The 26,415-nt window shown below is 37.7% G+C and overlaps 3 protein-coding genes across 3 annotated transcripts; 1 reads left to right on the top strand and 2 right to left on the bottom strand.

Moving 5' to 3' along the window:
- Window positions 1-68: 68 nt before the first annotated feature.
- On the bottom strand, window positions 69-9,671 carry osgin2 (oxidative stress induced growth inhibitor family member 2). Its single transcript, XM_046846906.1, has 6 exons — window positions 9,423-9,671; window positions 7,116-7,199; window positions 6,883-7,019; window positions 6,454-6,645; window positions 3,640-3,731; window positions 69-3,347 (listed from the first exon to the last, which is right to left on the bottom strand). The coding sequence occupies exons 2-6, from the start codon at window positions 7,180-7,182 to the stop codon at window positions 2,078-2,080; spliced, it is 1,758 nt and encodes a 585-aa protein (XP_046702862.1). The 5' UTR covers window positions 7,183-7,199; window positions 9,423-9,671; the 3' UTR covers window positions 69-2,077.
- Window positions 9,672-14,415: 4,744 nt separating this feature from the next.
- Window positions 14,416-15,337, bottom strand: LOC124384241 (protein FAM237B-like). The gene is made up of 2 exons (XM_046846934.1): window positions 15,301-15,337; window positions 14,416-15,040 (listed from the first exon to the last, which is right to left on the bottom strand). Exon 2 carries the CDS (start codon window positions 15,013-15,015, stop codon window positions 14,605-14,607), a length of 411 nt encoding a protein of 136 aa, XP_046702890.1. The 5' UTR covers window positions 15,016-15,040; window positions 15,301-15,337; the 3' UTR covers window positions 14,416-14,604.
- Window positions 15,338-17,899: 2,562 nt separating this feature from the next.
- Window positions 17,900-26,081, top strand: gtpbp10 (GTP-binding protein 10 (putative)). The gene is given in 11 exon segments (XM_046846919.1): window positions 17,900-18,062; window positions 19,037-19,103; window positions 19,106-19,229; window positions 20,038-20,129; window positions 20,587-20,731; window positions 21,084-21,157; window positions 21,817-21,869; window positions 24,601-24,708; window positions 24,813-24,890; window positions 25,172-25,295; window positions 25,587-26,081. Coding segments are annotated over 11 exon segments (1,155 nt in total). The 5' UTR covers window positions 17,900-18,029; the 3' UTR covers window positions 25,844-26,081.
- The last annotated feature ends 334 nt before the right edge of the window (window positions 26,082-26,415 follow it).

Here is a 26,415-nt window from a genome sequence, read left to right as displayed (position 1 = left end):
AACACATTTTATGCCCTTATTTCAATTTTACCAAATGTACCTATTGTACATATTCTTCCAGCTACTTTGCTTTCTTACTTTCTGCATGGATTTGAATAGGAAGATGAATGTACTAATCATGGCTTCATTGTGTCAGGGTTTGGCCAAAGTACTACACTTTTCACCAGCCACTGCACTAAGTCATGTGTTTTGTATTGTAACACCTGATTGAAGTTCACAATAATTGGCACTTGTGTGTGTGTGTGTTTGTGTGTGTGTGTGTGTTTGTGTGTGTGTGTGTGTGTGTGTGTGTGTGTGTGTGTATATATATAAAATATATAGTTTCTGTATTAAGCTTTGAAATTTCGTTTTTGCAATGTTGATCGTTGTGATCCACGTTCCAGTTATGTTCTTCTTTTGTCTTTACATTTTCTGTTTGCTTCCCTTTTTTTTTTTTTTTTTTAATTGCATCCACGTTTTACATGGCTCTTTTCCAATAAAAAAAAAGCGTATATGCTGTTATTCTAGCTAAATAAGAGCCATCATGAAACCTGGATCAAATAATTAAACAAGTGGTCTCGGTGACATTTTTGCCATAGGCACACTTTGTATTGGACAAAAGTGTAAAAAGAAAAATAAATCAATAAGCCAAAATATAATGGATTTTTCATAATTCATAGCATAGTTAAGATTCTAAATAGAAACAGATACAAATGAGGCTGAATGTTTTTCCTGACTTTTGGGTTTGGATCAGAATCGGAACTGGATTATGTCGTGGTCGTTAGTGGCATTAACGATAAGACTAGAAACTTTGTATAGGAAGCAAATCATATGGAACAACTAATGATAGTCTTTTCCAAAGGTTGTTTTTTTTTTGTTTGTTTGTTTTTGCTTTGGTTAATTTTATATAAGCACTTTTATATATGCCCTATCCATTAGTTGCTCAGTCTAAAGATCATGCTGTATCAAGCCCTTAATACCTAAGCACTCTACATTAATGTAAGGACATACACAGACCAGGCATAATAGTGACATTAAAACATTATGACTGGTGAGTGACTAACACTAATTATCTGTTCATCATTAATTTATTATTATTAATTATAAGGCAGCAAGTGAATATTTTGTTCTCGAAGTTGACGTGTTAGAACCTGGAAAAATGGGCATGGGTGTTTGAAGTGTTTGAGTGAGTTTTACGAAGGCCAAATTATGACGACTAGACAACTGGGTCAGAGCATCTCCTAAACTGCAGATCTTGTGAGATGTTCAGTATCTATCAAAAGTGGTCCAAGAAAGGAACAATGGCAAACCGGCGACAGGGTCATGGATGGCCAAGCTTAAGTGATGCACGTGGGGAGCGAAGTTTTGCTCGTGTGGTCCAACAGATGAGCAACTGTAGTTTTGTACTGTAATGCTCGACGGGTCAGGACTGTTTTGCAGCAAAAGGGGGACCAACACAATATTAGGCAGGTGGTCATAAAGTTATGCCTGATCTGTGTATTTTCCATATGGTGCACCAGGTAGTAAATATTAAAGTGTACTATTAATTCCACTTGGGTTAGATACAAGGTGTGCGCACAATCCACTTCCTGCCTGCTTCCATGTACCTCAGAAGCAGCCATTCTTGACCAATCCATAAAAAGTCTGAACAATCCAGGTTTCCCCACAGTTATTTTCGTTCCATAATTGGTTCTTTTTTCCCAAAATAAAACCAATTTATTTATACAAACCTGTATAAAGTATTTACAAATGACAAGTGCATGAATGCTGTAAACATGTATTGCTGCATGAGCACCCAGTAATCTCAGCTTTTTTGTCCATAAGCATCATATCTGACTGATGTTCTATTCATGTCTGCTTGCATGAGAATAAAAACCTGTTTGTTGTTAAGGGATCTCAAGCCGTATTGGGTGTCTTAAAGCATGTCATAACAAGTAAACACAATACAAGATATATTATCTGCAATATCAGCCTGAGTAACCTAAAAATGATCAAATTTGGCACATTGCCTTTTAAGAAAGCTGTATAGTTAAAAATATATGTATGTTAACTGGAAAAATAAGTTGCCACTTTCTTTATACAAATTTTTCCACATACTTCAGTCAAATCCCCCTCCTTCTCTACTACTGCCCTCATCAGCAATCGAATTACCTTTCTTCTTTGTCTGTTTTAGCCTCTTGTGCAGGCAGCTTGCAATACCAAGAGCACCTCCCTTCAAGAAGCGCACAAAATTGTCCCCAACCAGGGGACCCATAGCAAAAAGACCTGGCTCAACACTGCATTCAAATGTGTAAGGGTTAATATCCACCAGGTTGTCCCTACAGGATATCGGCTTGCCGGGATCCAAACCCAAGTACCGACCGTGCTCCTTCAAGAAGGACAGATTTGGATAGGTGCCGATTAGAACCAACACCATTGAGACTTTGAAGGCTCTCAGAATGCCATTCGATCCCCTTAATATACAGTGCATGTCAGGCTGAAACGAATGCACGCAATGCTCAGGGAAGCTGGTGTAGTCTGGGTACAGTTCTGTGGAAGCATTATGAACTGCAGAGTTGGCAACAGGACATGTCAGGTAGGTCTGAGAGCACATCATGTGATAGACCCTGTGATACTCTGGGTAAAGTGTGTTCGGTAATTGTTTGAAAATCAGACTGGGATCGTCAGTTGGCTTACGGAATGCATGCAGCAAAGGAATTCTGTTCTTGTAAGCACACAGCACAGCATCAGCTGCAGTAAGGCCTGCTCCAACCACCAGGACTGGGTCACATGCAGGGCCCAAGTTCTTATGTTGATTGACGGCTACGCCAAGGTCACGTACGCTGTGGAACACGTACGGAAAATCCTCCCCTTCCACACCTAAGCGAGCTGGCGTGTCAGAAGCCCCAGTTGCTAAGACAACGTTCTCAGCAAACAGGCTGAAAGGAATATGGGTGTCCCCCTGAATCTGCTGGTAACCCCTTACCTCCCATAGTCCCTGTGAAAACCCCTGAGGAATCGTGTTGTCTCTAATACCCTCTGTGTTCCTCTTTTTCCTGCTTTCCACCTCTTCTGTTTTACCTCTGCCATTCTCTTTTATGTTTTTATAACTGCTACGAAACCAATTGTCCCTTCTATTGTAACTGGTTTCGGATTCTTTTTGACTGCAGTGGTCAAAGTGATTTTCTATCCTGTTCCTCTGACCACTTTTGGTGCCATTTTTAGTCCCCTGTTCATTTTCAAGACTAACGTCCTGGTCACGGTGGAGTTTTTGAATAGAGGTCACATAGGTGTTGTCTAAAAAGTTCTTCTGAAGCCCCATGATCTTTACATAATTCTTGTAGTAGGAAGAGAGCTCATCTGGAGTGGCCCGGTCATTGGACACATTGCTAAAGGAAAGACCAAGGATTGCATTAAGAATCACCACAATAGTTGGTAATACTATCCATTACAGTTTATCTAATAACTGTGGGTTCTACACCTACAAGTACTTATTAACTAACATTATTAATAGTGATTATTAGGGGAATAATTATCAAGGCTTTTCCATTATATGGATATTTCCAATATTTGACATTTAGTATATAGTACCACATGGTTGCACGCTTAAGGTTTTTAAAGACCCTCTTCTGTTTACAGGTTTTTTTTAATAAATTTGATTTTCAACTCTTTTATCTGTACCTCATTTTTTCCGGCGTAATGTCTCTGTAGTTAACCCCAGGCAGCTCCATCCAGATGCCCAGACTAATGGTGAGAATAGATCCTTCCATTGCCTTGGAGATGAAGAAAGACAACAAAATCAATACCAAGTTTTCCAAGGTTTTCTACAACTGCAATCAACGTGGATGTGTAAATTTTTGTTCGCTCAACTTTCATAGAATGTGACTGGTCATGATGATAATTCAACATTGGATAATAGAATTCTATTAAAAATAGAATAGGCATTAGATAATTGCTTATATCAACTATTTTTGATACCAACTGCATATGTTCATGGATATGTATCCACGCACATTCAACAGTCAATAACAATAAACCTCTTGGGACTCTAGCTAACCATACCAACAATATTCCTGGAAATCTCTTGTGTATATAACTTGCCTATGATGTGGCTCGAATATAAATTATATTCATCAGAGAATAACTTTGGACAATGTTTCTATTTTAGGGAGCTTTACTATGAAACTTTGCAGATTATGACCAGGTATGTATTTAGTGTTAAATTAATTATTGTTGTTTTTTTTTGTTAGGGCTGTAAATCTACTGTTCCTTCTGAATGTTTTGGAACAGCAGGGCCAGTTGTTTGGAATTTGCTGTACAATAAAAACATTCTGGCTTGAGATGGAATGATTAATAGGACTCCTCCTATTTATCATACCATCTCAAGACAATGTTTCAGATGATACATTGGAATTTCATTTTATTTTATTTCCTGATATGGGAGTTTAAAAACAAGAAAGAATGTGGGAATTGAAAGTTGGAACCATTTGACATCTGTCAAACTTTTTACTGTTAATAACTTGGACACTTCTGTTGCAATGCCAAATCTTTTTCTTCTTTTAAACTTTTCTAATGATCCTCAGCTAAATGTTTTGCTTTAATGTGGTCCACCTCTTCTGATGAGTTGCCTAATAAAAAGCCATTCAAAAGGGATTCCGTTCGGGACCATCTGAACCAGTAAGTGTACTTTAAGATACATAATAAGGAGCAGATTAAGAGATGGCTGAGCGTTAGTAAGAGATGTAGAAAATGTGCAAGAGAACACCCAGTAGCTGCATGCTGAAAGCCAAAAGCAAGAAATGTGAGAAGTGTTCTCTAGTACAAGCACCAACAGTTACAGTGCTGAAGAAAACTATCGACCCTAGAGAGAAGAACAGGCCAATTAGTCCCATCCCCTAAACCCAATAATACAGTGCCACTAAAGTTGTTCCATACAAAATGGAGACTACTCCCTTATGAAATACCACTTATGCGCCGTCAATTGTTGAGCAAGTCATCTTGGGCTTCAAGGTACATTTAACGTTTTTGCAAAAACTACAAGGAGCCATTGGGTCCTTCTCGATCCTTCGAAGTACTTACCTATTTGCACCCTCACGAATATGTTTAATAAGTCTTTCTCTCTAATTTATTGAGCGCAACTGCCTACTAAGCTTCTGCTCTGCATTGAAGAAAGAATTGTCTCTCATCAGTGAACATCATCTTCATAATCTTAAAAGTAGGGATCTCTGGTTTAACCAAGACACTGCAGATCCATATAAATGCACTTTTGTATTGATATGACACTAGCAGTTTAATAGTTTGGGTAGAAGTGTTTAATAAGAAACTGCCTATTAGATCTGATCATCCTTATCTAATAACGCCAGCGAATGCAGATCATTCGGCTGTGATCAAGACTCGACAATGAAAATCACTTCAAGGCCCCTTTAAGCATCTAGTTTAACATCTCGGCAATGTCTCCTGATATCAGGAATCTGAGCAATTTAATCATGTATAGAAACTTTACCAGCTGGACACTTCGGACACTTGAAGAAACCTTGAGACGAGTACAGATGTGTAACCACAAAATTAATTCCCGTTTCCACATCAGACTTATTTTATTTGAAGCTACCAACTTTTTAATCATTATGACTAGTGTGCTAAACTGTAACAATTAAAGTAATTACAAATTGTATGTTATTTGCAGGCTAATAGAGTCTTCATGCTTTCCAACGGTACATCCACAGCTAACACTGGCTGAATTTCATAACAATTTACTATTGATTGTATGACCTTTGCTAACACCTGCTAAGGTTATCCAGTCACTCCTCAGATAGTTAACTAAGTGTAACTGTCAGAGCTGGATAGGTGGCTTGAAAGAGGGGAATGTCATTGGCCAATATAGGAAATTGAGTGTGGGACACACCTTATTGCACATACTGTTTAGCCTCCTTTCATCCAGAAGGACATTAAGGAACATTTGCACCAGAACCAACATGTTCAGGCGCAGCTTTTATCCAATAACCATTACCCTACTGAATTCTACACTACACTACTTGGACACTGATGGCTCACTGGTGCTTTAAGTATTTTCCTTAATTATAACTGTAGATAATTGTAAAATCACAGCATATCCTAGATGATCTTCTATATATATATTTGTATATGCACTGTCATAGTTCCCTTGCACATATTCTATATATTCATTTCTGTTGGTTGCATATACATATACTCAATAGCTTCTGCACATTTTTTACTGTCTAGGATCAATCTATTAGTTGTACATATATTTATATATATTTATCTGCACTTGTCAGTTGGCACAATGCACTAAATGCTACTATAGCAGCATTTTGTTGCTGTGTTTTCCTGTACTATGCAATGACAATAAAGTTGTATCTATCTATTGTCCACTCATAGATACAGTCAGTATTCAGTATATTTTTGTTTCATTCCATTTTGTTGCCAAAGGTCTAAATTGATCCTGATCCTTGTTTATTTAAAAAAAACGCCACTCACATGCCAGGCTCCCCCTGGGGTGCCCTTGCCTAGTACCAGATGAGGTATCTGCTGCTGCTTCTCCAGCTTCCACTGCAGTACTGAAGGAATCTCAAAACCCAAGTCAGCATTTGGGTGAAGTAGTGTGTCGAAGAGTAAGGCCACAGGGTTGCCAGAACGACCCTCTAAACCCTCGCTCAGGTATTCCAGATCCTATATACACACACACACACAAACACACAAACACACACACGTACAGAACACACTATAGTAGATGAAACAATAGGTGAAACAATTCATACCATCATTTCAGTGTATCCGTTTTTTTTTCCTGCTTTGCTATTGTTAGAAAAACGTATGAACATGATTTCTTTGTCCTTAAAAAACTTCTCCCCAGTTATGCAAATTTGAACATATATTCAAATATCTTTCCAATGTTATCTGACTTACCTGCTCTGTAATAGGCAGATGCTCAGCCTTTTGTAATTTGCGGTAAAGTATGGGATTGGGATGTTCGGCTGCAGGATCTAGGTAAGGAACGTAGCCGTTCAGTAGATATGATAAACAGATACCTGAGGGACCGTTTCCTGGGGGAGAAGAAAATACCAAAATCGATGACTCTAGTATAAGTGTTAAATTAAGAATTTTTATTTAGATCCTTTATAAAAATGTTCTTTGCTCACCAATGATGATAACTGGCACAGTTGGAGGGGAGTCACTGGGTAGAGAGTTTTCATCCAGAAGAGGCATTGCTGGAACCTGTGTTACTGTGTGCATAAGGAACCATTATACATTTACAAAATTTCAAGAATTTTATAAGAAATCACTGTCTTATTAATTAGATAATATACTGTATTTTGTATAATTGTATAATTCTGTATAAAATTACCCCTTGAACACCTCTGAGATTAATTGGAACGCTGACTGCACCCCAGGCGTCCTCGTACTGATGTAGTACGAGGACGCCAGGGGTGCAGTCAGCGTTCCAATTCATCTCAAAGGTGTTCAATAGGATATAGCAAAGGTATAGGCAGACCTCTCAAGCTCTCCAATTACAACCCATGTAAACCATATCTTCATGGAGCTCACTTTGTACATGGGGCATTGTCGTACTAGAACAGGTTTAGGTCTCCTAGTTTGAGCAAAGGGAACATTTCATGCAACCACATCCAAAGACATTGGATACGATTGTGTTCCTTTAATTTTGCTAATTTAATTTAGGGAAGACCCACATAAGGCTGGAAAAGTCAGGCGTCCCAAAAAATGTGTCCTTATAGTGTATGTTACCTGCGAATACAAACGTGGGACATTTTCCTTCAGGATTATATTTAAACAGAATTATGGGATATTGTTTCTGACAGGAATTTTTCAATGATATTTCAGTACAATTGTACAGAACTATGCAAGTTGTATATTGCTTAACAGTAAATGTATTTAACCCTATTATCTGACCAAGATCACTATCTCACCTAGGTGGCAATAAACGTCCCATAGACACACCTCTGGTCATCCTACCTGTTTGTAGATTCCCGCCGGTTCACGTAATTTGTATTTTAACCTTCGGGGCCGGCCTGTTTTTCTTTGATAAGTTGTTTTTCTTTCAGGGCATGACATTCCAGACATAATTGTCTTGGCACTTGTATTATTGTATGTGTGTGTGTGTGTGTTAGTGTTTCTAATTGGGAGGGTTGGGGGTAGGGCTTATTGGAAAGTTATGAGAACTGGTATTTCCAGCCCATTGCCCCATTTTAACAGTCTCTTGACCACATTCACAGTGGCGTCTCACAGTGGCAGATCAGCTCGGTGTTTTTCCATACTACAGAATGGGCTACCTTTAATATCATCACCTCCTCTTAACCTGTTGGAATTGCTATAAAATGTTCATTTGGAGTATATTTAATTATAAATGTTGCATTAAGTTGCTAAAGTGCAATATGTGCAGTTAGAGATGACGAATGAGAAAATAGTGTGTAAATAATAAAAAGAAATTCTTTGAAATTGATCATACCAACAAAATTGATTAAGTCTTTTTTTATATAATTATTAGTCTGAGCTATTAAGCCAACAAGTGGGGGGGCCTTAGGACTGCAATTTGCATGAACAGTTTTGCATTAAGCCCCAATACCGAACAGCACACCTCAACAATGATGGACATATAATAAATGGACATTTGATGTCACCCAGGTGAAAATGATTTCCCTTACAATTCTGGTTCTTTCAAGGTTTCTTCTTGCCATCTCAAGTTTTTCCTTCCCACTGTCACCACTGGCTGGATCATCACTTACAGGCACTTACTTACTTTTTTCAACCGGTTTACCTCTGTAAAGCTGCTTTGGGACAATGTCCATTGTTACATTGTACAAACTGAATTATAAATATGCATGAATTAATTTAAACACAGAATATTGCATTATTTCTTTGCTGTTGATGGAATAATATTATACTGTACATAACATATTGTACTGGGAATATATCACTCCTTGCAGCCCTCAGCCTCAGTAAAAGTTTTGCACATCAGCACATATGTTACAAAAAAAATGAAGCATTAAAAATGTGTTTTTGCTTTCACCTGTTATTAATTCGTTTACAATTTATTTTGGCACTGTTTACATAATAATCATTTGATGGATGCTGACTTTAAAGATTGGATGCCAGATCTCGATTAAATAATAAAAAAATCATGTCTTGCTCATATTGGTTTTTTCTGAGTTTTCACTCACGTCAAACTCTGAGCTGTAACTTCGTACGCAATGCACAGAGTGAACCGGCAAGTCAGGAGGCACCAGGAGCCCTGGAGAATAACACGCTGCCCTATATATTGAAGCATACTGTATATTTATATATATTGCTAGTTGCGTCGTGTGATGCATCATCTCGCGCTCAATTTAGGACTCGTCATATTCACCATGAGCCTGTCCACGTTTTTTTTTTTTATATTTTTTTTAAAAATTATTATTAAATTTTTCAAGCTGATGATTTTCTTGGCTTACCTGCGAGAGAAAATAAAGGCGTCCGACGCTCTCGTGAGCGCGAGTCGCCGCGTTAATGGCGCGTGACGGAGGACGGCCGGTGGTGCGCGAGAGCGGCATCAAGCGCGCGCTCGCATCCGACGGCAGCTTATCCGCTGCCTGGCCTCAGTCACGGGATACAGAGCTGCGATGAGATTCTGACGCGTCGCCTTTACACACACACACACACACACACACACACACCGTCTGTGCACGAGCGCAGGAGGCAGCGTGGCTTTTCCCACAGGAGACAGAGAGAGAGAGAGAGAGAGAGAGAGAGAGAGAGAGAGAGAGAGATCTGATGTGCGCGTTCACCTCATCAGCGTTCCAAACCGAAAACGAGTGCACTAAAATGCGGAGCAGAAGAGCACCTCTAGGAGAGCATCTCCACAGTTGGACAGTGTGGTAGCACGCGGATTGGGACGCAGCCACAAACTTAGTGTTACAGCCAGTGCTGCTGGGGTGCTGTTACTTTTATACATGTTACAGAAGTGATGGGTGCATGTGCTCAGGGCTGTATTACCACCTAGTACAATTAATAATAATAATCATAATCATAATAATAGTAATAATAATAATAATAATAATAATAATAATATTATTATTATTATTTATTTATTTATTTATTTATTTATTTATTTTAAGGGAAGTCAACTATATTAAACTAGGTAAAACGATTTGATTACAAAAATTCATCGAGGCGAATTCATTTAGTCTATTTAACTACACACTGAACACTGTGTTTTCCACGGACCATTATTACTGACGCACTGCCCACTAAACGCTGGAGCTCTCTGGACAAGTAGCACAGAAATCTCTGCAAAATTGAGACGAAAAAAAAATAGCAAGGGGCGAGAAGAAGATTCAGGCCGTAGAAAACGGCAGAAAGTTTCCAACGTTTGGGATGCTAAAACATGCAGAAAACACCGCACAGCTCGGTTACTGTTTTTAACATAATTTTACGTAGATTTTTATGTTTTAATTTATATACAGTGCGACTGCATCAAGGATCAGCTCTGAGCCCTTTCCTGTTCGCAGTGGTGACGGACAGGTTGAAGGACGAGGTCAGACAGGAGTCTCCCTGGACTATGATGTTTGCGGATGATATTGTGATTTGTGGTGAGAGTTGGGAGCAGGTCGAGAAAAGCCTGGAGAGGTGGAGGTATGTGCTGGAGAGAAGAGGAATGAAAGTCAGTAGGAGTAAGACAGAGTACATGTGTGTGAATGAGAGGGAGGGCAGTGGAGTGGTGCGGTTGCAGGGAGAATAGGTGGAGAAGGTGGAGGAGTTCAGGTACCTGGGGTCAACAGTGCAAAGTAATAGAGAGTGTGTTAGAGAAGTGAAGAAAAGAGTGCAGGCAGGGCGGAGTGGGTGGAGAAGAGTGATAGCAGGAGTGATTTGTGATAGTAGGGTATCTGCAAGAATGAAAGGGAAAGTTCATAGGACTGTGGTGAGACCTGTGATGTTGTATGGATTAGAGACAGTGGCATTGAATAAAAGACAGGAGGTGGAGCTGGAGGTAGCAGAGCTAAAGATGTTGAGGTTTTCGTTGGGAGTGACGAGGATGGACAGGATTAGAAATGAGTTTATTAGAGGGACAGCGCATGTAGGATGTTTTGGTGACAAGGTGAGGGAGGCGAGATTGAGATGGTTTGGACATGTGCAGAGGAGGGACATGAGTTATATTGGTAGAAGAATGCTGAGAATGGAGCCACCAGGTAGCAGGAAAAGAGGAAGACCAAGGAGGAGGTTCATGGATGTGATGAGGGAAGACATGCAGGTAGTTTGTGTGAAAGAGGCAGATGTAGAGGACAGGGTGGTATGGAGACGGATGATCCACTGAAGAAGAAGAAGAATTTATATACAGTGCGGTCAAAATATCTGTCCGCATAGGGCGGGGGGAAGTGGAGCACTTTTGTAATGCTGGGGATAAATACACAGATTTAATGCGTGGGAAATCTCAAGCAGCTTTTCCCGGAGACAAGAATTCCAAATCTCGATACTGTGCTAGATTTAATAAATAACTACATGAGTGAGAATAATTATGAGTTTCCATCAAATGAGTAGTCTCCCATAACTTACTCTATGCGACCACTTAAATGCACTAAATGGATTTCACCAATATTTTCATATGCAATTTCAAATGTTTCTAAAAAAAAAAAAAAATGATTTACATCTTTATTTAGTCTTGCTCTTTAATAAAGAAAGTACTTCTTATTACTTGATTAATCGATGGAATAATCGCTAGAATCCTCGATTACTAAAATAATCCAGAGCAGCAGCCCTTAAGTAAACAATAATAAATGCGCATGTCTGGTCCTAAAGCATTTCCGGTGGCGCCATTTTTTAAAACACGCACTTTTTATGTCTGGCTATAAAACAGAACAGTGTTCCAGATGTTTAGCTAATTCCAGATGACAATGTGGAATTAGCGGTCCCCATAAATCAGACACTGAGTTGAGAATTTTTTAATGCTTACCTGAAGTACCACACCCAGACATGTATCTCATTATCTGTATCTCATTATCTATCAAGTGCTTGTACATGAGAGAAGAGATGATAAACGGATCAGCGGAACAAAGCCAAGATCCCACATAGCACATAAACACCACATACTTAACTTCATTGTTGTGTTCCATCATAACTTCTTGTATACATATTTATTTCATACATTTAAAAAAAAGTTTGTGGCTAAAATAGGTGATGTGTGTAGCCATGTTGTCGCGGTGGAACAAAGTATGAATGCTCCATCTGTGACATCTGAGCCCTAGTCACAAATTAAAAAATAAAAAGATACATGCAATTTAATGCAAAACTAATTTAGATTAAATTCTATTTCATCATGTGTTGTTGGTTTTAGATAAATGTGGAGATCCTCGAGTTGTTACAGTATCCACGTTGTGTTTTGTTTTACGGAAATCTAAACACTTTAATTTTCCAACAGCAGTTTGGCTTCTGGTCTGAAAGACCATGAACAATATGATCCTGGTATTAATTTTGACATTTTAATCGCAAGAATAAATCAACTGTGCAATATCACTGTAGGCCATCTCTTGACAATATTTTGAACTGAACGATCGTTGAAATGGTCTATGTATATGAACATAATGAAATAACAACTTTTAAATGAAGTTTGCAAGTGCAGAGGAGCTCAACATGATGCACGTGAGCAGTGGTGTTCACACATGCAGCTGTTCTTATAATCAAATGATGGCATGCACAGTTGGTTCACTATCTTCTATATTAGACGACTCCTGTGTGTGTGTGTGCGAGCGCAGCATTCATCCACTGCACATTCTATTCTATTCTATTCTATTCTATTCTATTCTATTCTATTCTATTCTATTCTATTCTATTTTGTTCTATTCCATTTTGTTCTATTCTATTCTATTCTATTGCATTTTATTCCATTCTATTCTATTCTATTCTATTCTATTGCATTTATTCCATTCTATTCTATTCTATTCTATTCTATTGCATTCTATTCTATTCTATTCTATTCTATTCTAGTGTATTCCATTCTGTTCTATTCTATTCTATTCTATTCTATTCTATTCTATTCTATTCTATTCTATTCTAGTGTATTCCATTCTATTCTATTTTGTTCTATTCCATTATGTTCTATTCTATTCTATTCTATTCTATTCTATTCTATTCTATTCTATTCTATTCTATTCTATTCTATTCTATTCTATTTTATTCCGTTCTGTTCTATTCTATTCTAGTGTATTCCAATCAATTCTAGTTTATTCAATTCTATTATATTCTATTCTAATATATTCTATTCTATTCCATTCTGTTCCATTCTATTCTATTCTATTCTAGTGTATTCTATTTTATTCTAGTGTATTCTATTCTGTTCCATTCTGTTCTATTCTATTCTATTCTCTATTCTATTCTATTCTATTCTAGTGTATTCTATTCTATTCTGTTCCATTCTATTCTATTCTATTCTATTCTATTCTATTCTATTCTATTCTGTTCTATTCTATTCTAGTGTATTCTATTTGATTCTAGTGTATTCTATTTTGTTCCATTCTATTCTATTCTATTCTATTCTATTCTATTCTATTCTATGTTATTCTAGTGTATTCTATTCTATTCTATTCTATTCTGTTCCATTCTATTCTATTCTATTCTATTCTATTCTATTCTATTCTATTCTATTCCGTTCCATTCTGTTCCATTCTATTCTATTCTATTCTATTCTATTCTATTCTATTCTATTCATCTGACTGTTTGCAAATGAGCTGCTGCAACAAAAACAAACAAAAAAATAAAATATAAAGCATCATATGTTGTAATACTGTTGGCCCCATTCCACCATCAATTACATATCAGGGTGCGTAAACGATGTATAAAATATAATTATAAATATATGTTAATGTAAATATTAATATAATTACATTGAATTTAATAACTTTTTTTTAAGGCGCACGCGCATTCTTATGCTTTACCCCGAATTCATTCTTTCTTTCTTTCTTTCTTTCTTTCTTTCTTTCTTTATTTCTTTCTCACTTTATTTGATTATAGACTAAATAATAGTGCATTCCCCAGCAATCAACGCATTTTACTCAGAACAGTATAACTCTTATGAACAGGTTAATCCCAGGGTAAAGCAGCTGTTACCATGAAATTACCATGAAATAAACACAGTGTTTAGCGATTTTAAATGTTTCATGCATCTGATAAACGCACATTTATCGGACACTTGTTTGTCATTTGTTGCTTTGAGGTGATTGGTATTATTGTTTTTGGAAAAGCTGAGGCCCAGCGTGATTTATGCTTGGCTGGTGGTGTGTAAAGGTGACTAATGCTCGTGTGTAGGACCTATGTAATTTGCTTCATCAGTGATTGGGTCTGGCAGTGGAATATACCTATTATCCATGATTACTTATATTTGAATCATGTTTCACGGAGGAAAAGTCAAAAGTGTTTTTCAAGGCATTGAATGAAATCGTTTTCTTACACAAGATATCTAAAACATACGGCGTTTATTTTCTTTTTATAATGAATTGAACCCATAAAAACAACACATCTGATCAAACTTATTAGCAGGCAGGATTGATGTTTTGATAAAAGACAGACAAACAAATAAACCAATGCATTAACACAACAAAAACAAACAACCCAGTCTTTAGTTAAATGAAAAAAAAAAAATAAGCGTTACAGTGCATGGTGTTGGTCTCCAGCGTGTCTCCTTCCCAGGCCGTGCGCGCGCGACAATACACAGTCTACGTAGCGCTCCCAGAAGACCTGCGCGAGCCTCGTGAACAGCTCCTGGTGCTGCGGCCGCGGGGACGCGCTCAGGCGCGTTAGAGAGTCCCAGAGCGCCGCCACGTTGTCGTGCGCGCGCGCCCCGCGCGCTTCGACCAGCGCTCCCGACGCGGCGTCCCAGCACCCAGTGTCGATCTCGTCCAGGCCGCGCGGAGGCGCGCTCCCGACGCCGACCAACGTCCCCGCGTCCAACTTTGATCTTGGAGCCGGGACGAGGCAGCACGAGGCGGTAGCGAGCGCGAGCACGCACACGCACCTGAGTATCAATCCAGCTGTTTGGTCCAGGCTCGAGGGCTTCATCGCTGGAGGAATTAGTGGAATTGATCTGAAAGCACAAAACAAACAAACAAACAAACAAACAAACAAAAGAAAACAAATAATAATAGTTTTTGGTGTTTTTTTTTTTTTTTGCAGCATCTTCCATTTCTTATTTTAAGAAAGATGAGAAAACATTGCGACGTCACCTGTTGCACAAAAATCCTAATCTACAAATTAATTTAAAGAAGACAATAAATCGCTATTACCGTCTACCTGTAATACAAATAATCTGTAAGAGTAAATAAAGAGCAACTCGCCCCGGTTTACCTGCACGAGCGCAACAGAAGCGACAGTAAATAGGCTTTATAATATAGTTACCCCACTTCTGAAGCGTCACGCGCACACGACTCCAACGTCACTGCTCTAAACAGCGCGTGCAGTTCAATTCTCCCTTTCGTGCAAATTAAACCGACAATAGTATAAAAGGCTTCTGTGTCCAAAAATTCCCCCAAACACCATAAAATATTATACAGCATAAACATACATGAATTCAATTGGCCTTAAACTGTGACAGATTCTTTAAAGCAGCATTTATTAGGATGTATAATTCAAATTTCACAAGTAAAGCAAAACAAACAAACATTGCGATGACCTGAATAATCTGGCATTTGGTACTATATAGAGTACTAGTCAATTGTTTGGACACACCTTCTTCTTTAGTGTTTTTCTCTTTATTTTTATTATTTTCACCATTGCACATTAATAACAAAGACAGCCAAACTACAAAATAAAACTTATAAAATGTATAATATTCTCTGATCATATTCATAGGATACTCACATGAAATGGTTTACAGGTTTGGTCTTGACAATAATTAATTTGTGATTTTTTTTGTATTTGAAAAATGTGTTTTAAAACCCACAGTTGTGAGGAAAGGAAGACCAAAAGCTACCTCTGCTGCAGAAGATAAGTTTATAAGAATTAACAGCTTCAGAAACCACCAATTTACATAAATGCTTCTCGGAGTTCAAGTGGCAGACATATTTCAACATCCACTGTTTAGAGGAGACTGTGTGAGTCAGATTTGACAGAAATCATTACTTTGGAAAACAACAAGCAGGCTTGTTGGCTTCTTGGCTTAAGACTTGCTTAAGCCAAGAAACTTGTACATCAGATCAGTGGAAAAATTTTGGTCTGATGAGTCTAAATTTGAGTTTGAGTTTTTTTCGTTCTAAACATGTCTCTTAGATGTACCGATTACATTTCCAGAATGTGTGATTCCCACTGTGAAACACGAAGGAGGATGCACATAAAGGTGAATTGCTGGTGACACTGGTGATTTTAGTCAAAGTTGAGGGCACACAACCAGCATGGCTACAACAGCGTTTTTGCAGCAGCATACCATCCCATCTGTTTTACACTAAGTGGGACCATAATTTGTTGTTCAACATGATAATGACCCCAAACACACCTTTAATGTTATGTAAGAGCTATTTGTCTGAGAAGGAGGGTGATGGAGTGCTGCATCAGATGACATGGCCTCCACAATCACCTGATCTAAATCCAAATAAGATGCTTTGGGATGAGTTGGACCGGAGAGTAAAGAAAAATAAAAAGTCAACAAGTACTAAACACCTTTTGAGAACTTATCAAGATTGTGTCATGAGGCTGACCAAGAGATTGACAAGAGTGTGTAAAGCTGTTAGCAAAGCCAGAAGTGGCTAATTTGCATATATCTACATATTCTGGGTTATTTAACACGTTTTTTTGACTACATAATTTAATATTTTTTCTGTCATAAGTTCAATGTCTTTAGTATTAAAGTATAATGTTAAAAATAATAAAAATAAAGAAAAAAAAAAACAATGAATAAGAATGTGTCCAAACTTTTATCTTGTACTATATATATTGTAATTGGTATGGGATTGTAATTTGCACTATATGGTACTGGTGTTTAAACTTTGAAACGCTGCCCTCTAGGGTTCAGCACAGGAATTTCAATAGAGTTAAGCATGTAATGGAAAATGTTCAAGTATGTACAGTATATGGATTTCATGTTTATATTTGTTTTAATCTTGGAATTGAATTACCGCTCACAAATACTACTCTCAAATCTTCTTCTTCTTCTCAACAACAACAACAACAACACCTATAATACTAATAATTATACTACTACTACTACTACTACTACTACTGATAATATTAATAATAATATAAGCATGAGCCAATTAACACATTAACCTGTATTTGAAACAAACAAACAAAACAACAGTACCACGACCACTACCCCAGCACCTCCACCACGATTAATAATAATAATAATAATAATAATAATAATAATAATAATAATAATAATAACATAAACAACATGAGCCAATTGACATAGTAATCTGGATTTGGAAAAATCTGTGGTATGGGGTGAGATACACTTAATACCACACTTGTGTAACTAATATTATATCTAACTGTATATTATATATAATAGTAAAGTTGTTTTTTTACATCTTTCTAAATATATATTATATATAATGGTTGACATATAAATAGCTATATATATATATATATATATATATATATATATATATATATATATATATATATATATATATATATATATATATATATAATGGCTGCAATAGGACATTATAGCCATGATAAATTATGTACTTTGGATGCTTAATAAATTTGAAGGCAAATAGTTTTGTACTTTTACTCAAGTACATGGTTTGTGTACTTCGTCCACCACTGTGTATATGAGACATTCTATATTTGCGTATACAAATATCTTTTCGCCAACAAAAACACTCTTAATTTACGGTAAAAAGGCGGACATGGCAACATGTCTCAAGAGCCTGAGCGAAATGTAATTGACTGCAATATCAGCCAATCAGAAGAGAGTCTGGAGCCAATCACAGTAAACCAAGACATGTTGTACTTCCGTGTTGGAGGAGTCGCTGTTAGTGTACACATGGCTGCAGGTCGAATCCGAGTTTGCTGATCTGCTCTGTGTTTTTGTTCAGGATTTTTATTAGGTAGTTTCCTCTTCTTGTTTGGACATGGTGTGGATTAGCAGAGTGTGTTGCCGAAAGGTTAGTAACTCACCATCATCATCATCATCATCATGATCATGATCTTCATCATGATCTTCATCATGCACCAAAAAATCCCAACTTTTCAGAGTTTACAATAAAATACATTAATGCTGTAATGTAATGATAGTGAGACCGAACTTAAAAAACTAAACAACAACAACAACAACAACAATACCTATAATACTAATAATTATACTACTACTACTAATAATATACGCATGAGCCAATTAACACATTAACCTGTATTTAAACATACAAACAAACAAACAAACAAACAAACCAACCAACAGTAACACCAGTTACACGACCACTACCACCAGCATCTCCACCACTAATAATAATAATAATAATAATAATAATAATAATATAAACAACATGAGCTAATTGAAAGAGTAACCTGGATAGGACTGTTTATAGCAAATCATGTGACTCTGGATTAGATGACAGCACTGCATGTCAAAGTCAGAACCAGAAGGTAAATATGAATAGCCAGGAAAGTGCCCATCATCATCATCATGTCCATATATACTGGTAAACTCTAAAACATTGATATTATAATCATTTACAGGCGCATTAAAGCCTGTGATTGTGTTTATTTGCATTGCATTTACATCTATTGCATTTTGGCAGACCCCCTTTTAAAGAACGACTTCTGTATAATTTATGTATTAATGTACAATTATTTCATTTATACAACTGAGCAGTTGGAAGTTAAGGGCTTTGCCTCAAAGGTTCCAGCAGTGGCAGCTTTGGTGGTGCTTGGAACTCTCAACCCTCCGATCAGAAAGAAAAACATCTTATTCACCGCCCATTCCATGTCCAGTCCTGGAGCGCAAATGTCCAGCCCAGATTTGATGATTTTCATGTATACAGATTCCTGCTTTAGTTGTGCTTGAACACAAAAGTCAGCAAACTTTGTGAAAAATCATTTTAAGAATGAATGCTGAAGAATGCTTTCTTTCTCCCTGCAGTACGGGAACTTTGTGGATAACCTGCGGCTGTATGTAAGAGGCGGGAGCGGTGGCATGGGCCTACCTCGAATGGGGGACTAGGTGGAAACGGAGGAGACGTGTGGGTGGTGGCTAAAAAAGACCTCAACCTGAAACGGATCAGAGACAAATTTCCTAATAAACGCTTCGTCGCCGGTGTGGGCTACAACAGCAGGTGTGTATATCGAGTCACAAACACTGGATGTCATTGTGACAGGCATATTTGGTGTATTTTATGACTTATTTGTGTTATGACCTATTTGGTGTATACCGATCAGACTTAACATTCTGAAATTATAATATAATGAACACTGATTATCTCTATGTAATGGCTGCTGTTAGTGTGAGGGTTTTATTAGGTGAGCATTTTGTTCTCAAAGTTGACGTGTTAGAAGTAGGAAAAATGGGGTAAGGGTAGGAGCGAGTTTGACAAGAGCCAAGTTGTGGGTCAGAGCAGCTCCAAAACTGCAGCTCTTGTGGTGTTTCCAGTCTGCAATAGCCAGTATCTATCAGAAGCGGTCCAAGAAAAGAATAGTGGTGAGCTGAGACCGGAGACCAAGCCAAGGCTCGTTAATGTACGTGCGAAGCGAAGGCTGGTCCGTGTGATCCGATCCAACAGATGAGCTCCTGTAGCTCAATTTGCTGATGAATTTAATAATGTTAATGCTCCATAGGTCAGAACTGTTTTAGCAGCAAAACACAATATTAGACATGTGGCCATAATGCTATGCCTGATCGGTGTATTTATGAACATCTTGCGATGTGGCATGGTGTTATTTGTCTAACTGGATGAAGTTGATAGATTAGTTTTGATTCGATTTGAAATTGAATTGGAAGTTGTAGTTTAGGAGATTATTCATGTGATTATTATAATTTAATATTAATTACAAATTTTTTTTAAATTTTAGTCCAATGACTAAACAGTTTTATATTGTGCCAATAACATGCATCTGTGTTTTCAACAACATGCACCTGCTTTTCAGTATCCGTGCACTCAAAGGCGCAAAAGGGGCTGATCTGGAAATCTCTGCTCCTGTTGGAATCTGTTTGACCGCGGACGATGGGAAAACTTTAGGTAACGTAACACGAGTTTAGAAATTACTTGGCTCCTGCGAACGGGTCGTATTCAGAGAAACATCAACCGCTATTAGTATTTGCATTAGTGCAATACAATGATGAAATTTCCTACATTCCTGTGACATTGTGATTTCACGCCCTTGGTTTGGTGTCCTGTCTACATTGTGATGTGCACAATGCAAAGAAAAAAAAAAACCACTTCACGATTCTTTCAAGACCAAAATTCAAGTTGCAAAATATTTTAAGAATAAAGTATTAAGAATTAAGTTTCCCAGGAATACTGCTACAAGGCCAAACATCACCACCCGCAAGACTTTACACCAAATGCTGCTCATGAAACGCAAAACGGGTTTCTCGAGAGAATGTTTACTCTAGAACCAGGAATGATTTTGTCATTCTCTTGCGTATTAATTTGATTTGTGATAGCTCTTTGGGCGTGCTTTGGTTTTCTGTAGGGGAGTTGAATCAGGAAGGAGAAAGGGTTCTAGTAGCTAAAGGTGGCACCGGTGGATCCCTTCACTCAGAGTTTTTACCCAGTAAAGGACAGGCCCGGCACATCCGTCTGGATCTCCGCCTCATCGCAGACCTGGGTCTAGTAGGGTGAGAGAAACAGCATATCTCAAAAATCTCACATTATCCATCAAATAAAATTTCTGATTTTGTATGTGGTTACGGTATGTGATTTCACGTCATCCAAATGCAGCATTGGAAAATATTCATTTAGATTGTGTTATCGAATTCTGCAAAAATCTTCATACAGATTGTTAAATATTTTATGTTTGTGCAGCAGATTTGGGAAGCAATTTGTGAACCAAGTGAGGCAGCATTATATAGTATTAGATGGCTTATAGGATTAGATAGTATTAGAATTAAATCAAAATTTATTTGATATTTGTATTGAGTTTTTATTTATTTTATTTACATATATTTGATTGATTTCTTTATTTTAAAGGTTTCCTAATGCGGGGAAATCTTCTTTACTGACGGCCCTGTCTCACGCCACACCTCAGATTGCCAGCTACCCATGTGAGTGCTGACCACCAGTACTGACCACTGCCCTTTTAGCCTTTTTTCAAGGAGCAAAACCAGTAATACAAATTCTGATTTATTACTGTATGGTGGCAGGTAATGCTAGTTGGTAGGGTTTTTTTTACTGATTTTTTGTTATTGGCTACTAGAATGCATAAAAATTTGGGAATCTCATTCACTAATGCTAAAATACTGCTGGAAAATTGGATTTGAAGATAACTTTAAGGCCAATCTCATGACAATCATAAGTCACTCAGCCATATTTGAGTAAATATTTGAGTAGAATTTGCTAAATCTGGTACATTCAGGTGAGTGAATGAAATGTAGGACATATGTAGAAAAGAATAAATATAAAATTATGCATGTGATGCATATGATTCCTAACTTTTCCGACACCTGGTAGAAGCTGTCGAAGGTATTGTCTGTGACTTCTGCATCATTTGGTAAAATAACTGCCGTTTTCCAAACTTGCGCCAACAGATTTACGGAGAAAAATGTCACACTAGATTTTATTTAAGTGCATGCAGAAATGTTTTCACGCTTTTTATATGTGACAGTAAATGCGATAATACAGCATGCAGTATGTTATTTTTTTATTACTCTGGCCTTTGTTTTCAGTTAGCACATCAATGCGTTCACATTATGCTTTCTTACAGTCACAACTCTGAGACCTGAGATAGGCAAGGTGATGTATGATGACCATAAGCAGGTAAAGAGCTTCTTTAGTGCATAAAATTAGCAAAATAATACATTTTGTTTAATAATCTAAAAAGATTATACATTATATGTATGTATGTATGTATGTAAATATATATGTATGTATATACAGTGGAACCTCGGGTTACGAATTTAATTGGTTCCGGTACTTTATTCGTGACCTAAAAAGTTCGTATCCCGATACGCGTGGATAGAGCGTGGGTGGCGATAAGAAAAGAACTGACTTGCCTGTGATTTTTTTGGTGCGTGACGTTCATATCCCGAAATTTTGTTCGTAACCAGGGGCAAAAATTTTGATGAACTCCGATTCGTAACCTGAATTATACGTATGCCGGGGCGTTCGTAACCCGAGGTTCCACTGTATATTATATATATATCTTTGCATGTTTGTCACACTTCAATGTTTTAGATCATCAAACTAATTTAAATATTAGTAAAAGATAACACAAGTGAACACAACATGCAGTTTTTAAATGAAGGTTTTTATTATTGAGGAAAAACTAAATCCAAAAATTCATCGTCAGTGTGAAAAAGTGTTAAAACTGTGGTTTATCACACCTGAGGTCAATTTCTCTCGCTACACCCAGACCTGATTACTGCTAAACCTGTTCACAATCAAGAAATCTCTTAAATAGGACCTGCCTGACAAAGTGAAGTAAACCAAAAGATCCTCGAAAGCTACACATCATGCTGAGATCCAAAGAAATTCAGAAACAAATGAGAAAGAAAGTAATTGAGATCTATCAGTCTGGAAAAGGTTATAAAGCCATTTCTAAAGCTTTGGGACTCCAGTGAACCATTATTTACAAATGGCAAAAACATGGAACAGTGAAGAACATTCCCAGGAGTGGCCAGCCGACCAAAATTATCCCAAGAACACAGCGACGACTCATCCAAGAGCTCACAAAAGACCCCACAACAACATCCAAAGAACTGCAGGCCCCACTTGCCTCAGTGAAGGTCAGTGTTCATGACTCCACCATAAGAAAGAGACTGGGCAACAATGGTCCATAATGAAAACCACTGCTGAGCAAAAAGAACATACAGGCTCGTCTCAGTTTTGCCAGAAAACATCTTGATGAAGACTTTTGGGAAAATACTCTGTGGACTGACAAGACAAAAGTTGGAACTTTTTGGAAGGTGTGTGTCCCATTACGTCTGGTGTAAAAGTAACACCGCATTTCAGAAAAAGATCATCATACCAACAGTAAAATATGGTGGTGGTAGTGTGATGGTCTGGGGCTGTTTTGCTGCTTCAGGACCTGCAAGACTTGCTGTGATAAATGGATCATAAATTCTGCTGTTTACCAAAAAATACTTAAGGAAAATGTCCTGCCACCTGTTTATGACCTCAAGCTGAAGTGAACTTGGCATCTGCAGCAGGACAATGACCCAAAACACACCAGCAAGTCCACCTCTGCATGGCTGAAGAAAAACAGAATTAAGACTTGGGAGTGGCCTAGTCAAAGTCCTGACCTGAATCTTATGGAGATGCTGTGGCATGACCTTTTCAAAGGTGGTTCATGCTCAAAAACCCTCCAATGTGGCTAAATTACAAAAATTCAGCATAGATAAGTGACCGAAATTCCTCCACAGTGCCGTAACAGACTCAGTGCAAGTTATCGCAAACACTTGATTGCAGTTGTTGCTGCTAAGGGTGTCCCAACCAGTTAATAGGTTTAGGGGCAAACACTTTTTCACACAGGGCCATGTAGTTTTTGAAATTTCATGTGTGTATTTGTTTTTTTGGTTTTTTTTGTGGAATTTCTTTTCTGAAAAATTGATTTTTGGAGTGTAATGTAAATAAATAAGCTGTGTCTTCATTCTTCTCATTTCTATTTTGAACAATCGTCAACAAATGGTCAGTATGTACCGTATGCATTGTCAATTTTTTACATGTTATTATTTGATTTGAATTATCTCACACGGTTGTTTTTAAGAATCTGCTGTGACTACTGTAATCTCCTAGTCACAGTAGAAATTCTATAAAATATGACTACATACTTATTGGCTCACATATGAAGGTCACCATACTGTAATACTATATATTTTGACCATGATATGTCTGGTTGCTTGCTTGAGATCAGAATTGACACCATTGTTAAACTGTATTATAAGTATAATGGATATTTTTTTTCAGTATCATATTCTGTTTTAGGTCCTGCATTTTTCCCTCTGTGTCCTTCTGCCTTATATTAAACTCCTTGAGCATACAATCTACAAGCATATTGTACCATGGTCAAGCTGAATTTTTGATTCTGATTGGCTGGAAGGAGGGTGTGAGTTCAAACCGTTGAACGCACTGGTAGTTCCGGAGATTTCAGTCAACTGTAAATGAATGGCGTGTTGTGTTCTGTTATGTTATAAACAACTTTAACCATAGTAACATGCAGTTCCAGTTCCATACAAAGTGAGAAACCGTAGTAAAGCAGCAGAGGCACACAAAAATTTACACACACACAACTTTAACTCATCAGTGCTGGAAAAAGACCATGGTATAACCATGATAATCCATGGCTAGGTGTGGGTTACCTCATTTCAATACACTTTGTGGAAGCTAAGCCTCTTCCCCTCGTCGTGTAGCGCCACCTAACCATGGATTATACATTACATAGTAGGGATCCCTTCTGCACTCATGATACCATCACTTGACATGCAGTGTTCCTGTAGCCTGCAAGAGCGTCTGTGTGATCAACCATTATTTCCGTTGTTTGCTGTTCCAGGTGTCAGTAGCAGATTTGCCCGGTTTGATCGAGGGTGCTCACATGAACAGAGGCATGGGCCACAAGTTCCTAAAACATGTGGAAAGAACGAAACAGCTTATGTTTGTGGTGCGTGGTATTGTAGTATAAACATTCTTGTTGACTTCAATGATTTCCCCATTAAATTCATGAGCCCAGAGTATATTTATTTGTTTTGTTTTCCGGTGTCTCAGGTTGACGTCTGTGGCTTTCAGCTGGCCACGAATACACCGTTCAGGTCTGCGTTTGAAGCAGTGCAGCTTCTGACCAAGGTACAGCCCTAGTGATAATGAACAAAAATGGGAAAGAGTGATTTGTCACATTTAGAAAATAATGCAATATGCAAAACTGCCTGAGATGGTATGAGAAAGAACCCCTTAAGAGAAACCAGACTCGAAAGAAAATTCAACTTTTTTTCTTAAAGACAATGTAAATATAGGGGTCACTAAATTCTCACAGAATGACATTTATTTAAATTGTAAAGGCTTTAACCCCTGCGAGCATGTGAATTTCAAGTGCAAATCTTAGCCTGGATTTTGTCTTCCATGTCCAGGAACTGGAGTTGTATAAGGAGGAGCTGCTGTCCAAGCCAGCCATCTTGGTGGTTAACAAGATGGACCTGCCTGAGGCTGAGGAGAAGCTCGGAGAGCTCCAGAACCAGCTTGAGAATCAGGAGGGTGAGTAATGCTGTTACAACTTCATCCATTAAGTGTATTGGTGCTCCATTCTTTTTATGTGGTCCATTCTTCTGATTTTTAAGAACCAAATTGCATGCTGTCAAAGTCAGCATAACAAGTTTTAGATTCAGACCCTACCAAGAAAATGGTCATTGGTATTTAAGACAAGAAAATGGCTGACTCTTTTCTTCGATTGAGATTTGTGTAGCTGTGGTGATTATGATCTATTTATTTTTTCAAGTCTAAAGAGTGCAGGCTTCTAAACTTTCTGCTTTTTTGTCCTTCATTCAGAATTGAGTCAGCTCCTCCCAGAGGACATGGTACCCAAGAGCTTCCTTCATTTTAAACACACCGTTCCTGTTTCTTCCCTGACTGGCCTCGGGCTTCCTCATCTTAAAGCAGTCATCCGTGAGTCGCTGGAAGAGCAAGAAGCCTTAGAATCAGAGAGACACCGTATAGAGAAGCTACAGGAGCTGAGACGGGAGATTCCTGTTGTTTCCAAGACCACTTGGGGGCAGCGTCGCTCCAAACCCTTGAATTGGAACTGAATTTATGAGGTCATTATTGCCACCAAATGGCCACACATTCATTAGAACTATACGTTTCTTCTTTAGTGCTGGAATTGACTTATGTCAATGATTTCGTGTCCCGTTTCAAATCGATCTCGTCTTAGATCTACAGGCTTTGCGACCTCTCCTTGTTGGATGGAATGAAGGACGAAGAAATATTTTTACAGTTGTATACTATATGTGTATTGTAAATAAAATTGTGCTTCTTTGTTCCACACTTTTTTTTATTTGTTTATCTTTTTCTGAGAAACCTTTTGGTCTTTATACATTTAATTAGCAATAAAGCAGCTATTCAGCAGTAAAGCACTGTAACATTATTTATGGGATTTTAATCCCAAACCCTGTTTCTAGTGTGCATTTTAAATAAAATGATAAATGATATTAATTCCCATGCTCTGAGCACACCTGTTTTAAAACTTAATAAAACATTGATAAGCTAATAAACTGAATTTGGTAAACCTGTGGGTCATGGCATGAAAACATTGCTATTAGCATGTTAATGTTGTACTGTTGTATTGTCTGTAAAAGTTAATAGCAACATATTGCATTCC

This window comes from Silurus meridionalis, chromosome 4 (assembly GCF_014805685.1).
Source record: "Silurus meridionalis isolate SWU-2019-XX chromosome 4, ASM1480568v1, whole genome shotgun sequence".
Classification (NCBI taxonomy): domain Eukaryota; kingdom Metazoa; phylum Chordata; class Actinopteri; order Siluriformes; family Siluridae; genus Silurus; species Silurus meridionalis.
Note: the sequence above shows the minus strand (reverse complement) of the source record. Positions and strands in the feature narration are given on the sequence as shown.

What these genes read in the sequence shown, in the direction of transcription:
- osgin2 (XM_046846906.1), bottom strand. Translation starts at nt 7,182, where the DNA reads ATGCCTCTTCTGGATGAAAACTCTCTACCCAGTGACTCCCCTCCAACT. An exon ending in CCCCAGGGGGAGCCTGGCAT is followed by an intron (nt 3,732 to 6,453) that starts GTGAGTGGCGTT and finishes TTCATCTCCAAG; the next exon opens with GCAATGGAAGGATCTATTCT. An exon ending in ATTACGCCGGAAAAAATGAG is followed by an intron (nt 3,348 to 3,639) that starts GTACAGATAAAA and finishes TCTTTCCTTTAG; the next exon opens with CAATGTGTCCAATGACCGGG.
- LOC124384241 (XM_046846934.1), bottom strand. Translation starts at nt 15,015, where the DNA reads ATGAAGCCCTCGAGCCTGGACCAAACAGCTGGATTGATACTCAGGTGC.